Source organism: Vanellus vanellus (assembly GCF_965231255.1).
Source record: "Vanellus vanellus genome assembly, chromosome: Z".
Classification (NCBI taxonomy): Eukaryota; Metazoa; Chordata; class Aves; order Charadriiformes; family Charadriidae; genus Vanellus; species Vanellus vanellus.
In genome coordinates this window covers 50,890,787-50,910,369 of record NC_138908.1, presented here as the reverse complement: position 1 = coordinate 50,910,369, position 19,583 = coordinate 50,890,787, and the positions used below count along the sequence as shown (strand labels likewise).

Below are 19,583 nucleotides of genomic sequence, written 5' to 3'. Positions count from 1 at the left end.
AGGCCACTGGGGAGGAAGCCAGCATGGGCCATCTCAAAACATTATTAGGGGATTTTTTATTTTTTATCGTGACAGCAGACACCTACAATCCTTTCTTTCAGATTGATGGAGCTAAATCTGCAGAATCACTCCTCAATCATTTACAAACCTCCCTGCTTGCTCCATCTTGTCCTTTGGATAAGGATAAATAATGTATCCCACCTTTGATACAGCACAACAGTTTTTCAGAAGGTCCTAATACTTGCTGAAATTAACATAAAATTTCCAAACTCTGCCTCATTGAAAGTTTAAAATGTCTAAAGGGAAATGAGAGGAAGAGATTGCTGAGTAATGTACTCTTGCAATAATTTTCCCTTCTTACCCTGCAGTTGCTTGAAATTGAAACCATTGTCTTGAATGATGAGGCTGCTTGACCTTGCAGATTTCTGAACAGGCTTAGAAACTGCTTCATTATAATGCAAAATGATAGCATATGGGCATTGCTGTGAGATGTGATTGCTTAAGATTGCTTTTCCTTCATTGTATTCACTGAACAATCTCAGTGGAAAAAATCTTACAAAGCAAGACCAGTTTCCTTCTGAAGCTGCTGAACTCTATTAGAGTCTATTAGAGTTTTCATACATCCAACAGACTGATTTATGTACACCCTAACAGGTTACACCAGGCTATGTCATCCCTTATTGACCTTTGAGAATAAAAGTCTAAAAGCTGCTCTGCTTTGGATTTTTTTTTTTTTCCTGAAGCTAAAAAATAGTCAAAAGAGACATTTTACTGCAGCAGTGAGGTTGGACTCTCAGAACAGGATCCAAATGGATCTGAAAATTGATCTTTCCTTACCTTAAAATGTTGACTGTTGAAATGTGATGCAGAGATTTTTTATTACATAGATTTTATTAATCTCATTTACCTAAGAGTAATGCTTTGTTGGGCTGACAAGGATGTTTAAGTGGTATGTCAGTCTGAACAACTGAGATTAACAGAAAAGGTAATTTAATATTCTACTATGCTTTCCTTTGCACCAAAGACTCATTATCATTAGTGATCATTCTGGACATCAAAAACTACCCTTCTTTTTTAGATTTTTGATTCTGATTCTCAATTTCTATTTCCAAAGACCAAAATTATCTGCAAACAGTGAAGAATTAAAGCTATCTGCCAATATTTGGTGCACTAACACACCAGCTGGCCAGCATCACCTTGTCATTTCTCCACCTTCAGCTATGTAAAGCAAACAGAATCTTTTCCCAAAGATTCAGCCTACTACACATTGCAGTGCTTTCTCCCAGCCCTGTAGAAAAAATCAGATAACCTCTCCCTGTTATAAGTATGTTTCAGTATAAATTATGCTCCTTGTGAAGGGTAATTCTGTTTAGGAAGCTGCCAACAGACATAAACAGACTCTGTTACTCGTACACCACTTGTAATTTTTCCTGTGGCTTGCAGAACCTTTCCAGGAAAGAATTTCACCTACAGTGATATTGCTCAGGTCATGAAGAAGGCAAGATGATCTCTGACTTGGACTAACAATTTTGTTAAATGATAAATAATTGAAAGCAACCAAAATATCAAAACCTAACACTGGAATGACTCAAAATAAAACACAGCCTTTGCCTTTTTTTGCATGATTTTGCTGTATGTAAAGGCAACACATCTTATCCCACTTTTAATGCGGGGAAGCTCATAGAATCATAGAATCATAGAATGGTTTAGGTTGGAAAGGACCTTGAAGATCATCGAGTTCCAACCCCCCTGCCATAGGCAGGGACACCTCCCACTAGACCAGGTTGCCCAAGACCACATCCAGCCTGGCCTTGAACACCTCCAGGGATGGGGCCTCAACAACCTCTCTGGGCAACCTGTTCCAGTGCCTTACCACCCTCAGAGTGAAAACTTTCTTCCCAATGTTTAATCTGAACCTGCCCTCTTCCAGTTTAATCTCATTCCCCCTCGTCCTATCACTACATGCCCTAGTAAAAAGTCCTTCCCCAGCTCTCCTGTAGGCCCCCTTTAGCTACTGGAAGGCCGCAATAAGATCTCCCCAGAGCCTTCTCTTCTCTAGGCTGAACACCCCCAACTCTCTCAGCCTCTCCTCAGAGGAGACGTGCTCCAGCCCTCGGATCATCCTTGTGGCCCTCCTCTGGACACACTCCAGCAGGTCCGTGTCCTTCTTCTGTTGGGGACTCCAGAGCTGGATGCAGTACGCCAGGTGGGGTCCCATGAGAGGGGCAGAATCACCTCCTTTGACCTGCTGGCTGCACTTCTTTTGATGCAGCCCAGGATACGGTTGGCCCTCTGGGCTGCAATCGCACTTGCTGGCTCATGTTGAGCTTCTCGTCAATCAGCACACCCAGGTCCTTCTCCTCAGGGCTGCTTTCCAGCCATTCCCCGCCAAGCCTGTATTTGTGCTTGGGATTGCCCCGACCCAGATGTAGGATCTTGCACTTGGCCTTGTTGAACTGCATGAGGTTGGCTTGGGCCCACCTCTCCAGCCTGTCCAGGTCCCTCTGGATGGCATCCCTCCCCTCCGGTGTGTCTACCTCGCCAAACAGCTTGGTGTCATTGGCAAACTTGCTGAAGGTGCACTCGACCCCACTGTCCATGTTGCCGACAAAGATGTTGAACAGTACAGGCCCCAGTACTGACCCCTGAGGAACGCCACTCATCACTGCTCTCTACTTGGACATTGAGCCGTTGATTGCAACTCTTTGGGTGCGACCGTCCAGCCAGTTGTTTATCCACCGAGTGGTCCATTTGTCGAATCCATATCTCTTCAATTTAGAGACCAGGATATTGTGTGGGACGGTGTCAAACGCTTTGTACAAGTCCAGGTAGATGACATCAGTTAATCTTCCCTTGTCCACTGCTGCTGTAGCCCCTTCGTAGAAGGCCATCAAATTTGTCAGGCATGACTTGCCCTTGGTGAAGCCATGCTGGCTGTTACCAATCACCTCCTTGTTTTCTACGTGCCTCAGCAGAGTTTCCAGGAGGATCTGCTCCATGATCTTGCCAGGCACAGAGGTGAGACTGACTGGCCTGTAGTTCCCTGGGTCTTCCTTATTTCCCTTTTTTGAAAATAGGGGTTATGTTTCCCCTTTTCCAGTTGGCAGGAACCTCGCCAGACCGCCACGACTTCTCAGATATGATGGCTAGTGGCTTACAGACTTGATCTGCCAGTTCCCTCAGGACCCGTGGATGTATCTCATCAGGTCCCATGGACTTGTGCACCTTCAGATTCCTCAGGTGGTCTCATACTTGATCTTCACTCAATCCTTGCCTTTGCATTCTGCGTCACGGGCAGTGCGGCTGCAGTCTTTGCCAGTGAAGACTGAGGCAAAAAAGTCATTGAGTACCTCAGCTCTGTCTCTGTCCCAGGTAACCAGTTCTTACGTTTCCGTCCGGAGAGGGCCCACATCTTCCCTAGTCTTTCTTTTCTCACTGACATACTTAAAGAAGGATTTTTTGTTTGTCTTAATGTCCCTGGCCAGATTTAGTTCTATCTGGGCTTTAGCTTGTCTAACCCGATCCCTGGCTGCTCAAGCGATTCCTCTGTATTTCTCCCAGGCTACCCGCCCCTGTTTCCACTCCCTATAGGCCTCCTTTTTCCTTTCGGTCATGTACAGGAGCTCCTTGTTCATCCACACAGGCTTCCTGCCTGCCTTCCTCTTTGTAGGGATAAATCGCTCCTGAGCTTGGAGGAGGTGGTCCTTGAACACTAACCAATTTTCTTGGGCCCCTCTTCCCTCCAGCGCTTCATCCCATGGCACTATACCAAGCAGGTTCTTCAAGAGGCCAAAGTCAGCTCTCCCAAAGTCCAGGGTCATCAGCCTGCTGCGCACCTTCTTCACTGCCTCGAGGATCTCAAACTCCAGCATTTCATGGTCACTACAACCCAGGCTACACTTGAGTTTGACACTGTCTACCAGCCCCGCCTTGTTGGTAAGAACAACGTCCAGCATAGCTCCTCTCCTTGTTGGCTCCTCAACCACTTGGAGGTGCAATCCAAGAACCTCCCGGATTGCCTATGCCTGGCTGTGTTACCCTTCCAACAGATGTTGGGGTGGTTGAAGTCACCCATGAGAACCAGGGTTTATGAACACGATGCCGCCCCTATCTGTCTATAGAGGGCTTCATCCACTTGGTCTTCTTGTTCGGGTGGCCTATAGCAGACCCCCACTGCTCAGGCATCTCTTGCAGTACCTTTCTTGTGTCACTATAGCCTAAGGAGAAGGCTAAGAAGTAAACTGTATAAACAAAATCATTACAAAAGCTTCTGTGTTAAGGATTATTTTTAACAAGACTTTCTCTCTCTATGCAGGTTTTGCTGTGTCAGTCTAAAAGAGCAGTCTCCAAGCTGAGCAAAATCCATTCACCAGCATTTTTCCACTTGTTTGCCTACTTGGGATGCAGGTGTATTAATAAAATTTGAAAAAAAAAATCAAAAGACATTAAAAAGGGGTTGGCAGGGCCAAATTTTGCAGTCAGCTATTCTTGAGAATTACAACTCTTTAAGAAAGAAGCTAGATCAACTCTATAGCGATTTCAGTAGCCATTGTGCAAGCTAGACATAGTTATGCAATTACTTATCAGCTACAAAAGGCATATGTTAAAATAAATACAGTGGAGTATTTAATTACTTCTTTTCAGATTTTAGCCATATGCAATAACACTCAGAGAAACACTAGTATACTATTCAGCTTAATTTGTTATTTGTCTCAAGTTAACAAAGGGCAGGATGGAGAAGAAGTTTTTGTACAGCTCCTCTTTTATAACTACTTTTAACTATCCCATGAAGCACAATATGACAGGCTACCCTCTTAAGAGAACAAGTTTTGTCCAATGTGATGATAATCAGACAAGCAATTTCCATTAGCTCTACTTAGGGCTGTGAACATCTTATCAGATAAGTAAAAATACATTTCCTAAAAGAATACATTCCAGACTACCTTCTTACTTTACACGGAAGGGCAGGGGCACAGAAGAGCTTTTATATATGGCAAACCATGCATTGGGTTCCATTGTAAATAAAGATTAAATATATTGTAGACAGTTTATATTAACAGCTTCTTGCTATTAAGATGTATACTGTCAGTGAAAAGCACAATCAAGCATGCAATATATTTACCAATATAAAAATAAAAAGAGAATAAAAAAGACATTAACCTCTTCAACGTTATGGGCGATTCCATTCTGCACTGGTCCTGAATCACTCGGTGGTGTTACTGCAACTTCGACTTTCGCACTTTTTTCTGTGGCATCATCCATAAATAAGCATGGGATAACAACAGAATAGTATATTAAGTAACAAATCTATTAGTGAAACTGCTGCCATATATTCAGTCTGAATCACCAAATATTGAAGGTGGACCAACATCTACCTTTAAAACAGAGAGATGAAAATTCTGTCTTCCATTTGACCAGTATGCATTTTGAATAAAATTCTTATGAGTGGTGAGCTTGCATTTGAAGAGACTATTCTACTGGTACTCATGTCCTAGAAAAATTTACATCCTTTGCAATATTCAGTGCTCTTTGTTTATGCTAAACTCACTGAACCTAATAGTTCAGGTAAAAACTGACATACAGCATTCTCCCCAGACATTAAAGAAAGCAACATGTTGCATTTACAGGTGAGGGGATATATTCAACAAGATATTACTTTTAGAACATTAACCTTAGCAATTAGTGAAGTTACTTCCAAGGTGTAATCATCCTCCTTCTCATGCAAAAATGTGTGAAAAGAGTAAGTGGATGGTCTAATAACATCCAATAACAGAAGATGATCTTTAAAACAGAATCCTGTAGTCCTTGTACCAAACTTTTACAGGAATTTAAGGGATAAAATTGGGCCTTTGGTTTCTGATGTCAAATTTATTCAAATTTATTCTTACTTTGACTATCTTACAATTCTCTAGACAGTAATTATCTCTTTAAGTATGTCCCAGACAAAAATGTCAATGGCCAAAAAATCCCTTGGACAATATAAAGTTATGGGGAATAGCAACATGAAATGTCTAACTCAAGTTCAACATGCCTTATGGTATGCTCTTGTGCACAGAAGTAAATACAGCTGTCTAGTTACATTACTGCTATCCTGAGATTCTTCTAAATTAAAAATCTGAGATCACAGCCACAGTGGAGTGCCAGACTATCTGTAATTATTTCAGTGCATGTGTGTTGTCTCTTAACCCCACAGCCAGCATTATGGTTTATTAACAGTGTCCCACCCAACTGCTTGATTCTGGAAGCAAATAGTATCTAAACATAGCACAAGGTCAGAAAAAGTGTCAACTAACAAAACGATTCAGGTTTTATCAGACACATTTGCATCTAGTTTTCTAATGCAGAGAACATGCTGAGGAAAATTAGAGAAAACAGGACATTAGTACACATTTTCTTTTAGTATAGGAACTTTTGAACTGAAATAAAAATTCTTAACCTTAATGAAAAACCATAGTAAGCTAATTTTGCACAATTAGCATAGATGGGCCTAAATGATGCTCAGCAAGTAGTAGATAGACAAGTCAAATCTTAAATATGAAGGTTGTTCCTTTTTATGCAAGGGCGATACCACATAGAGCAGCTCAATAAATTAATTAAATTTTCACATATAGACTGCTAGTAAGCTTTTGTCCCTCTCTTTCTGTCACTTCAACACATACCCAAAATCAGCATTGCTTTTTTCTTTTCAACCCTGCCAGGAGGCTTTCTAGATGCCTTAACTGACTTTCTCTTCTTGCACTTAACTTCTGTCCCATCCATAAGTTTCATACTCTTTTGTATAGGCAATCAGAATATTTTTACTAAGACAGCACAAATGAAGTAGAAGGAGAAATTGACCACTAAGGATTTTCAAGCAAAATAAAACACTGAAAAAGGCCCTCAGGTGCAGGTGTTAAATCTGTACTGCTGCACTCACCATGATTAGCAGCTCCATTCTGCCTTTCACTGTCTTCCACCTGGCACTTCTTTTTGGCGATCTTATGCAGAATTGAGGCCCTTTCCTTGAACTTTCCTAAAAGAAAGCATTGTCATTATTACAACGCAGCCATTTAGAGAAGCAAAGTTTCTTTGCCATAGCTTAGGCTCCATAAATCAATGCGGTTAATCCATTTCCATTTCTCCTCAAACAGCAAACATTATTAAACACTACCTGATGTTTCCATATATACCTTTTTTTCTTTTTAGTGGAAATAAAAATGTATTTTTTTTTCTAACCTAAGAACTCAGCAACAAACTGAACAAGAAATTGAAAACAAAAACTATTGTTTTTCTTCAGAAGCAGTCAGCAAACTTCCACCTATGTAAGTGCTGGTGTAGGATTTCAGCCTAAACAGAAGATAAATACAGATGAATAAAGATATTCTAAACAAACACAATCTGTTTCAGGTCTCAATTAATAGTACAGTTACACAGAATTTCAGACGAACCCATAAATTGCATCATGGTGACTGTGGTCAACTTTGTCACTTTGCACTCAGCTATATGCCTGTGACTTCTACAGATACTTCAGAAGGGGAAGAAGAAATCTCCAGAATACATGATTTCCATACCAGCTTCTGAAAGGTAAATTTTCTTCACAGCCTGTCTGGTGGTTTTTGTCTCCTGTGAGTTTAACCGTGCAGCTCATCATCTAGACTTGTCTCCAGGGGCAACTCATCCCATTCTAAGAGAAGACCCAGGTCCTGTTGCTCTTTATTGTTCACTGAGTCCAAATGACACATTCAAACTAGGCAATGTGAAAGATGGCAAATATTAAGTGAAATCAATTTAATCCTTCCTCTATATTGGTTGATCTTTCTCTTTGGACAGTTTATGACAGTCTGTGTCGTGTAGAAAGATGATGTATCTGCCTTTCTTGTTATCCTCATTGCTGTTGCTCTTTAAGTATTTTTTTTTTATCTTTTTTAAAAGGAAACTGGTGGCTATAGTACATTACACTTCTAATTAAGAACACTATTACCATACAGGGCTCATGATTGTTTTAATTCTTCGTCTCCGTTTAAAAAAATCCATTGAAAACTATTGGTTTCCCTGCAGCAAAAGCAGTGCAGGCTTAAAACCAAAAGATATTTCAACAGAATCACATAATTGATAACGGTGGCCAGTAACAGTGAGAAGTCATGAATGAATTCAGCTAGTTGGATAGTAGTCACTGTTTCCAAGCTAAAATAAAAGACACACAAGAATAAATCATTAGTCAAGGAAGAAATCCTCTCCTCCTTTCTCACAAGCAGAAGCTTCAAACCCCTGTACCAACAGTTTTGTATGTGAAGAAGCATATGCACAGTCCAGAGTGACTAGCAGCTATCATTTGCTGGGAAGTGGAATTAATTTGTCAACAGCAAATCACTTGGAAAGTAATAAAAATACCACAAAGATTTAATAAGCAGAACTATCCTTTCAGCAGCCCCTATCTTTTCACAAACACATTATGCCCCAAAAAAATAATTAGCCATTCACAATATATTGCAAATATTATCTTTTTTGGTACAGGGTAACATAGAGTAAAATTGCCTACATAAGAGTATCTAAGCGTAGAACACAATCACATGTAGCGAGTTGTCTCATTATTTCAGTGCAAAGGGTCAGTAGCAGAGACTTTTGTTAGAAGGCGAAGAAGAAACAAAGAGTTAAAGAAAGAAAGAGAGAGAGGGAAAGGGAATTGCTTGGGATGTCAGACAAGAGAAAGAAAAAACAAAGGAAAAAATGCAAATCATATTTCCAAATATTTTAAGCTGAAATGCTAAGACTCAAGTCTGTTCTTAACTTCTTTTGAAACACTAGGGGCATTTGAAAAGTGCTTATCCAGAAGCATGTGTAGATACTGAAAGGTACTTGCATAGTTTTCATACAACATGTATGTCAGTTTGCTAAAGGATTGCTTTAGGCTTCAGACTTCAACTCAGCTTCATATCTTCGAGAATTTGGCTTGTGATGCCCCAAATACACAAATGCACTTTTTTGCAAGCAATGCAAATGATGCAACTGAGACATTTTCTGAGAAATATCTGTGGAAACATCCATGTCTCCACCTACTCCAGGATGGTGTAGACCTTTTAATTTAAGGCTCAATTTAAAAAGTTTAATTAAAGTGATGCAGAATTCTACAAGGATATTCTAGTCTTTTGTTTGAGACTCTTTGAAATTCTTTAAGCTTTTCTAATAGAGGAACTTGAGCCACTGTTGAACTGAATAGAAAATGTCTCCACAGAGATTCACAGTTTTAGATTAGCTTAAATGAAGTAGTCTTCAATTTTTTTCACGCTTCCAAAAGCCTCCTCCCATCTTTAGGAAGAATTTCTTACACTGCCTTTTAACATTGTAAGTTACACCGCTTCATTCAGGAGACTGTTCCACAGTTTTAAGTCACTGTCATGGAAATTAACCTCAACATTTGAAATGGAAACTACATTTTGGTTTATTTCTATTTCTCAGTACATGCACGGTTCAACTTACATTGTTTTACATCATTACCTTCCATTTGGTTCACTGTGTAGGTAACAGTGTGAGGAAACGATTAAAAGACAGAATATTGACCATCAAAAGCATGAAACTGAGGAAAGCAGTAGTACTAGCCTGCATGAAGACACTAAGACCTAAAATGACAGCAGAGCTATGCCTCCTCCCTCTCTTTCCCTGCCATTTTCCTCCTTCAAACCAAATCAAAACTCTTTCAGTGCAGGGGAATCACAGAGCCACCAGGAAAAAGGACCAGCTCAGGATATTTCTAAGTCATTCAAACTTACAGAAAGTCCCAAAGTTTTCATCTTATGCACAGATCTTCTCTCATGCATTTTTTCTCATCTTTAGGTGGGGTTACTAAAACAATCCATAGGAATTTTATGTTACTATTCCTATTTCTAGGAGAAGGTAGGAGCTTATGTTTCCTCTTTAACAGCCCTATGTACTATGGGTTTGACTACCTAAGAGTAATTTTCAGACCATCTGGTACCATAAGAGTTTAGGTGAATGAAAATGCTTGATTCCACAGACCCAAAATAGGATAGACTGTTACAGAAATTTCTTAATTAATCTAGATTCGCTGAACACAGATTTTGCAGCTCATTTTAGTTTACAAAGGATGGAGTAGAAGGAACAGGAGATCAAGCCCAGGTGATTAGCAAAGAAGGTAGCTTAAAACCGAACTGATTTTATTTGAATATATGCAAACAAATCAGTATTGTATAATATAGATATGCCTTGATCTGCATGAGTAACTCCAGCTGGCATCAGTTGGCAGAGATTCTCCTCCTGATCAAGGATACACTAAAAAGCCAGTCCTTTCACTACAATCTAAACTGCAGACTACAGATTCTCTGGGTCAGAAAATCCTTTGATTTGATAGGAAAATAGTTTATATTCAGAAATTCACTTATTTAAAAAATTCAAGACTCTACCATTCATTGAGTTTTCAGTCTCTGATCAAATGGAAATTACTACATCTATGCAGCTACAGCCAAGCTTTCATGAGTCTGAAGATGTCAAATCTGTGGCTGTTGAGTAGTCTGAACTGTACCTGAACTGTACCAAGTCCTGCTCATGGCCAGTTGTGGAACACAACTAGCGGGTCACAACTGATCTATTCCACAAATCCACCTCACATGATTTCTCCTTTAACTTTAAAATCCCACAGAAGCATCAAATGAAAATATATGCAGTTTTTCATGTTGTAAGCTGTTGGTGGAGGTTACTTGGCAGCACAAGGTTACTGTGAGGTTCTCTTCCCATCTGGTAGGGTATATTTTCTCTCGCAGCTGGGCCTGATTAATCTGCAATTAATTTAAAGTCACTTTCAGACCAAACAGGAGCAAACAAAACAATAGAGATCAGTTTCTAAGAGCTGGACCACGCTGGCCGCCTGGCCATTAGGCTATATCTGATTGTGTATTGCAAACCTAACCATTACTTTTTGTCTCTGATTGTTCTGATGTAGCAGTAAGAATACATGTGCCCATGTTTCTCCACTGGAGGACTGAAAGATTTGCTACCTATCTTCACTCAGGGTTTGAGGACCTGAAGATAAGGATGTACAACATAAGAAGGACATGGACCTATTGGACTGGGTCCAGAGGAGGGCCACAAAGATGATTAGAGGGCTGGAGCACCTCTCCTTTGAGGACAGGCTGAGAGAGTTGAGGTTGTTCAGCCTGGAGAAGAGAAGGCCCTGGGGAGACTTTACAGCAGCTTTCCAGTACCTAAAGGGGGCCTACAAGGAAGCTGGGGAGGAACTTTTTACTAGGGCATGTAGTAAAAAGCAAGGACAAGGGGGAATGGCTTGAAACTGAAAGAGGGCAGAATTCGATTGGGTATCAGGAAGAAAGTTTTCACTCTGAGGGTGGTGAGACATTGGAACAAGTTGCCCAGAGAAGTTGTGGATGCCTCATCCCTGGAAGTGTTCAAGGCCAGGCTGGATGGAACTTTGAGCAACCCGGTCTGGTGGGAGGTGTCCGTGACCATGGCAGGGGGGTTGGAAGTAGGTGATCTTTAAGGTCTCTTCCAACCTAAACTGTTCTATGATTCTATGTATTGTATTAGAAAAAAATCCATGAAACTGTAACTGGGTTTACATGTTCCTGTGACTACATTTATGTACAAAACATATAAAAGGCTCAGTCAAAAAAGGAAGAGAAAGAGGAAAGAAGAAAACAGATAACGCAAGTAAGCGTGATGCAGAGTAAAAACCCAAACAGAAAGATCAAAATATAGCACACTTTGATCTAAATACAGCTTCTGGGATATACTATTCATTACTTGCTTTGTGGAAGACATGTGAAAACGATGTTGACAGTCGTATTTGAGAAAGTAAACTGTATCATAGACTCTTGTCAGTGTTAATTCTCCTAAAGACAAAGGGCTTCCTTTCTTACTGTTGCTACTGTACGAATTTTGCTACTGCCACAGTATGGTCCTGGATTATTCCTTCATGAGGAGTGCTTTCTGAGATGACACTGCATATTAACAGCATAACTTCAGCATAGACACAGTATTAATATATACAGATGTTGTATGCATCATACTTGCAGGGGTATTTTTCCACAAAGAGCTCCATTTAACCATCAACAGAGTATTTATGAATATCAGAAGGCTACTAATGTAGTGACTGCTTTTGAAATGGACTGCCCTATGGGCTCCTACAGAAGAAACCAGCATCTTCCTACATCAGGCACAAAGGTGGAAGGAACCGTCTCCTACGGCCAGCCTCAGAATAGTACGGTTATATTTGAGTATCAACAGCAGATACAGAAAATGGGAAATAGTCAGCAGTTATCACTTTCCCCCTCTACCCCCCGGAGAAATGATCATGAGTAAGTCATATAATGAAGGTTTTCATAAAACCTTTTTAACTTCAAGATTAATTTAAACTAGAAAATAACTGTGTTTTTAAAAACAGAGAATTAAGCTATTTGTCTTATATTCCCAACATTAAAACTAAGTAGGAATAGGCTGATAACTTTTCTACAGGCCTCAAGCTTATCCCCATTCTCGAACACGCCACTAATTAGTGAACTGAACATTCATGAAACCATCTGCCTGGCATTATAATCAGAGAGCTGGACAAAAGGCCTTGATCCTACCGACAGTCAGGTCTTAGTTCAGGGAAACTTCCAAATTATAGAAATGCTGACTGCACTAGTAACTGAAAGCATGTGCTGGAAATTTAGTACACAGTTAACTGCTTTCCTGCAACACTTCTGAATCAGCAGAAAAATTTCCCAAGATTTCATTGAGCCCTGATTCAGGCCCTAATTACTTCCTTCTTGTATTGCTAGAATGAGGATTTTAAATTGCATACTTTTTGCACTGCAATTAGGCATACACTTAACACTCCAGGAATAGTCATGCCTAGTTTTTAAAGTTTATTCATTACTTTTGAGTAATACAGTAAACTGAAGTCACTTAATAATTGTTCTCAAACTGAGTGATTTGAACATCCATGAATTAATCATCTTCTTGAATGCATTGTAAAACATGGCATAAAACAAGCATCTACAATCTATGTTATACTGTGCCATATAATTTGCAAGTGTGGTTTTGCATGTATGTTCTTTAATAAAAGCATTCCATTGTATTTCCTTATCTGAAATAGCAAAACTGAAATGCTGAAAACAAAAACCTGAAAAAAGAGCCATAACTGATCGCACCGTCAATGAAGACATGCAAAAAGGAGTCACTAAAAAATGGAGAAACTGAAAATAGGACTAAGAAAAATGAAGGAAAAAGTAAACACATAAAAGGCGCATAAAGGGCTTCAAAAAAAGCTGATACAAAAAATTCTAAAATATTTCTTACCTTCTTCAGTCATTGTGTCATAATATTTTAGGTTTCCATATGATCCAAGCTCTACAACATCACAGTAAAAGACACAAAGATAAGGAACCAGCAGACATTCAAGAAATGTACACGTTTTTGCATGTGCTTCATAAACTCGAACAGTGATTATGCAAAAAAATCTGCACGACAGCGAAACACGGATTACAGAAATGGCAGTGCCTTCCCCTCCCGGAATTTCAAAAATCACTGGCTTTAGATAAGTGACTTGCTAAAGTGAGATGTAGGAGAAGCATTGAAATATAAAACTCAGCCTTTTCAAGATGATTGCTAGTTTGTTGCCTCTACATTTGGGAAAACATAATAAACCTTGACAGTACCTCATCAGCAGGAGCTCTGGAAACTAAGCTCTGCTCTTCAACATTCCCCAGGTCAGACATTCAAATACTTACGCATCCAAATTAAACAAAAAAATCTCAAAACATTTAATCTAAGGAACTGTTCTTAATGCTGTCCCACAAATACTGTTTTGATACCAGTGCTGTTGACTTGCTTTGGATGAGTTACTTAACCACTCTCTTGCGCCTTGAGAAATCAGAAAAAAAGTATTTACTCACTTCATTGGGTGGTATGAAATCTAGATTAATTAAATAGTTAAATAGATCTGAGTATATTGCATTACTATATTCTAGCAGGGCAGAGAAAATAATGGAATACAGGGGTCTCCAGATCTTTAGGGCTACTATTATTTTTTTGTGTGATACAGTCTTGCATGAAATTACCTTTTTTCTCCAGATGTTGCTTTACACTTCACTTCTTAAAGCAATTTTTCCTTAAAGTTTGGCATATATATAAATATATTAAAAATATAATATATATGTATATAAAGATACAATATACAATTTAATTTAAATATTAGTACAATTTATATCTGTAAATTAATGTAGGATAGAGAAAAATTAAGCACAAAGAGGAATTTGTAAATGATTTGTCTGAGGAATTTGTGGATGATTTCACTCATCAGTTTTATGTGAAGTTTTACAACTGAGCTTCCGAACATCCAACCTTTGATAGAGTGTAGTCATTAAAAAAAAGATACTTAACAGTTTGGTAGCACTCTCTCTTCATGTTTATGAAACAGCTTAAGCAATTAAATGTACAAATGATGTCCAATTATTTTGGTTTTAGCTGATGCACCTCATGATCTTTCAATATTTTTCCACAAAGGTGAATTGCAATTAACGTCTGGCTATTAGTTTTTAAGTGTAAAATACTGTGATGATATGCAAATCTGATACTTTCGAAGTTCTTTTTTTTTCAATCTAGTTGCAGATACCTGAATCTGCCAAATGAACATTTTTTACATCATTTGCAGAGATGGAGAAAGCTTTATGCCATGTAACTAAAAAACCCTAGGATATTATTGCTGTTAAATTTTAAAAGTATTTCTGATTGGATTGTAATGATTTTTTCATAGACTTACTTTTATCAAAACCAGTTATAAATATTGACATACTCTGGCTTGTACAATGCAGTGTCTTACTTGCACATGAGTATACCTAATAGAATATAACATTACTCTAAGTCTCTCTTAAAGGAAATAAAGACATTTAAAGACAGAATTTAATATATTGTTTTATAATGATATACAATGCATATACTGTTTTTTAAAAATGTTCTTAGTGTTGCAACATAACCTCTGTAGCTGCTTTCACATAAAAGAAGCTATTGTCCTACCATCTTGATTTTAGTGCTATAGATTTTCGTTTCTTTCCTGGGAAGAGCTCCTGATAACTTCAATACAGCATCTGGGATCTTATGTGGTGTTTAATTAGGGCTCAGTACCTGCTGACTCTACAGCCAGGACCTTTGCTTAAACTTATTCTCACTGATCTCTGCCTTGATGTGTCTGGGGTCAAATTTGCTGGAGCCTGGGGTGAGGCATCTACTGGAGGATGAGGACAGGAGTAGAAAACAGATGCCAAAAGGACTCCGAGAGTAATCAGAGAAATGGAAGAACACGCAGGAGACAAGACTGCCAGAGAGGGTCTGTATAAACTCATGGAGAAAAAAGAGTAAGGATGGGGGAGCAGAAGGACAAAGCTGAGAAGAAGGTTGTACCATAGCAACAAACTTAAGAATTAACAGAATGATAGCATGAGACCTCTGACTTAATGGATGAAGCAGAAGATGCTTTAGAGGAGGCCAACGACAATGGTGAATTATGCTAAATCTGCAGAAGAAATAAAAGCAGCAGCAGAAAGGCAGGGCACTTGACATACTGGCAATCTGGTTTAGATCTATTTGCTTCCCATCTGCAGTGAGAGGTAAACAGGAGAGAAAAAAAGGAGACTCTGACCTTACTGAGACCAAAGAGAAAAGAAACAAGGAGATGCATGAGAGTGTATGATTCTGATGATAATAATGTTCTGGGCACTTCAGCAGTTCAACATGCCAAGGATTAAACCAGGTTAATTCTTGCAGTTATAAAAATTATTTCCAGGAAAACTCTAATCTTGCTGGTCAGATTACGTTAGTCAAAGCTTTTATAGTCCTATACCCAGAGCGGAACATTTTAGACAATAACCAGCCCACTGACTGCAATGGACAATGATGATGCCAGAAATTGTCAGCTGCACATATTCATATAAATTATTTTGTGGATTTCAAGATTACTTGGGTCAGTGGTGCTCAGCAATATGAAAGGTCTGCCTCTATACAGTCTGCCTCAAATATAATGCATTGGCTTCTGCTGTAAAATTTGAACTAAATCTGCTCTTTGGTAGTTATTTTTGAATTTTCCTGTTACAGTAAGATTCTGTTCAATATGACTCTAAGTAAACTCAAACTGAATTGAAGTACTTTTTGAAAACAATGTGGTATTGGAAAAAGTTCTCAGCTTTTAAAATAAACTGATTTTAAATTGAACTGGAAGTCTGAAATACTGTGAAAAAGGGTATTTGAAAAAAATATCCCCAAATCCAACACTATTAAAATTTGGTAATTCCGGTTTCATGAACATGCTATGTGGTTCCCACAGGGAGGTCATAGCTGACAGACTGGCTGACAGCCAGTACCTGCATCCCTGCTGGTCACATGAAGCAGAGAGGATGCAGAGATGAGGCTTAACAGCTGATCCTCGACAGTGACAGAGTCATTGAATTAATTTGTTCCCTTCTGCATATTTTTACACCAGAAGAGAACAGAGGGTTCTTGGTAATCCTGTCTGACATTCCTGAAGTATTACAGTAACATTTGCCTTATTACCCACTGTTCTCTGCTGTGTATGTAGGTGCCACACCATATCAAAGTAAACAGAAAGAGTAATGTTTTCAGTCGACAGTGCTACATTATTTGTAATCTCAATTACATTTGAGACAGCCAGCAAGGCTTCACCAAGGGCAAGTCCCGCCTGACCAACCTAGTGGCCTTCTATGATGGAGTGACTACATCAGTGGACAAGGGAAGAACCACAGACGTAGTCTATCTGGATTTCTGTAAGGCCTTTGACGTGGTCCCCCACAACATCCTTCTCTCTAAATTGGAGACATATGGATTTGATGGATGGACTGTGTAGTGGATGAGTAATCGGCTGGATGGTCGCATCCAGAGGGTAGTAGTCAATGGCTCAATGTCCAGAGGGTGGTAAGTCGTGTCACTCAGGGGTCTGTACTGGGACCACTATTGTTTAACAACTTCATCAGCAACAGAGGCAGTGGGATCGAGCGCACCCCTCAGCAAGTTTGCAGATGACACCAAGCTGAGTGGTGCAGCTGACACACCTGAGGGATGATACCATCCAGAGGGGCCTGAACAAGATCAAGAAGTGGGTCTAAGTGAACGTCATGAGGTTCAACAAGGCCAAATGCACAGTCCTGCACCTGGTTCGAGGCAACCCCTGGTATCAATACAGGCTGGGGGATAAAGGGATTGGGAGCAGTCCTGCTGAGAGGGCCTGGGGGTACTGGTGGATGAAAAGCTGGACATAAGTTGACACTATATGGTTGCAGCCTAGAAGGTCAACCATATCTTGGGACGCATCAAAAGAAACATGGCCAGCAGGTCAAGGGAGGTAATTCTGCCCCTCTGCTCTTGTGTAGACCCCATCTGGAGTGTGGCATCCAGCTCTGGAGTCCTCAGCACAGGAAAGTCATGGACCTGTTGGAGCAGGTCCAGAGGAGGGCCACAGAAACAATCAGAGGGATGAAACACATCTCCTATGTAGAAAGGCTGAAAGAGTTGGGATCGTTCAGTCTGGAGATGAGAACACTCTGGGAAGACCTTATTGCAGCCTTTCAATACTTAGAAGGGGACTATAAGAAAGATGGGGACAAACTTTTGAGTAGGACCTGTTGCAATAAGACAAGACGTAGTGTTTTTAAACTACAAGAGAGTAGATTTAGACTAGATATCAGGAAGAATTTTTTTATGATGAGGGTGGTGAGACACTGGCATAGGTCACCCAGAGAGGTGGTAGATGCCCCATCCCTGGAAACATTCAAGGTCAGGTTAGACAGGGCTCTGAGCAGCCTGATCTAGTGGAAGATATCCCTGCTTATTGCAGGGGGTGGTTGGACCTTTAAAGGTCTCTTCCAAACCAAACCATTCTATGAAATAAAATACCTAATTACTCAGTTTATTTTCAATGTTCACTCACTAAGCATTGTAGGTGAAGTCTGCGGTGAAACACTCATTTCTCCCTTTTAACCATAGTGCCCCGGGCTACCACAGAAGGAAAGCGTAGTCAGTATTTCTCTTTGCTCTCCTGCTACAAAGATCTCAGATATAGACTGCAGTTGTCCTTAGTTATGTCTGAAATGAGACTGGCTCAGAGTTTCTCAAAATACTCCTAAGACATACAGATATTTTACAGATAGCAGCCTGCATTGCTAAAGGTGCGTATGCCTTCATGAAAAATGTGAACTCAGACTCTCAAAACAAAGCAATGCATTGTGGGTTTCTTTGACAAGCATAAGATTTTCACTTTGCATAAAAAATATATTTCTATGAAAATTCATGTCACACTTCTCCAAGGTAATCAAACAGCTTCAGAGTTGACATATCTGTTATTCAAAACAAAACTGCTACAGAGAAATCACCGAAGGCAATCCCTGAATTTTTAATGCAATTCCACCATTGGATTTACTTGACCTTTCTTGTGTTTGACTTCCACAGTTATGAAGGTGTCACGGCATAATCCTTTATCAGCGCCAGTGGGAGCTTCGCTTAAAAGAAATTCTGGAACAACCAGATGGAGAGCATATATTTTGCTGAGTTTTCATACCCATAAATTCAACCTACCAAAAGGTTGAGTATGTAGGTCACAGAGAAAAGTGAAATGAGACAGTAAGGGCTCAAAACAGATAATGAAATTGAGAATGAGCAGACAGCCAAGAACTGCAACTTCAAAGGAAGCAAATAATTCTTAAATAGATTGTAAACATGAAGCCTCACTGAGTATTGGAGACAGAAGAGCATTTTTGTGTGAGAGGTTGCACACATAATTCTGAAAGTCAGCAAGTTCCTGACAGCGAAAGACATTAATTTGCTAATCCACTCTTCCTCTTTACATCTTTCTGATATGACCTCTGATTTGCACTTACTCTTGTCATCATGTTTAACAGGATCTCCTTTTTTTTATTTTCATTTTTTAAAAGAAGGCTGAGGAGTTATATCCCATCAGGGATAGACTGGGCTGGCTGTGGGAGTTTGTATGTATTATCACTGCAGAATGCAGAGGAGAGAAAACAAATGTTGTTCTAAAAAGCAAAAGACTTTTTCTCCTACTACGTCCAGATAACCCAAACTATGCAAGTTATAATTAAACATTGTAGCCCAGAGTTTTACTTGTGGACCTTGAAGCTGCCATTTTTTGCAAAATGGAGGCTTTGCCACTGAGCCGGTGCCATGGAAAATACAAAGGGACCTCTTTTGGATCTGAGTAATACAGTAAATAACAATAGTTGCACGCATTTTAGAATTACATCTTTTTGGATTATGCTACTAACAATATGCAATACATTGGGAGTAACGAAATTATGCAATACTTTGTGCATCTGCGCTCTAAAAACACATGGTCACCTTTTGTCTTGTAAGACTTCTATTCCTGTTCCTGTCTTCACATGTCCTTATTCTGTTTTTCATTGTAGGTGTTTTTGTCCTGATAGTGATCTTATTAAAGTTGTCTGCTTTTGCTATTAGCAGTTTATTGCAATTTTAACAAACTGGAGTGTGACTAGAGATATAATTAAAAATTTATACAATCATACCAGTAGAGTTCTGGGCAGCTCAGGATAGTCACAACACCCAAAAGC

The 19,583-nt window shown here is 39.5% G+C and overlaps 1 protein-coding gene across 2 annotated transcripts in view; it reads right to left on the bottom strand.

Moving 5' to 3' along the window:
- SLC24A2 (solute carrier family 24 member 2) overlaps positions 1–19,583 on the bottom strand; it is a gene marked incomplete at both ends in the record, with an annotated part of 106,966 nt that overhangs the window by 20,856 nt on the left and 66,527 nt on the right. The window contains 3 exons of one of the 2 annotated variants that reach the window (XM_082497512.1): positions 5,161–5,246; positions 6,917–7,012; positions 13,291–13,341. In XM_082497512.1, the coding sequence (XP_082353638.1) occupies positions 5,161–5,246; positions 6,917–7,012; positions 13,291–13,341 (233 nt within the window). The remainder of the gene's footprint in view (positions 1–5,160; positions 5,247–6,916; positions 7,013–13,290; positions 13,342–19,583) is intronic. The other variant, XM_082497513.1, reaches the window with a different exon arrangement.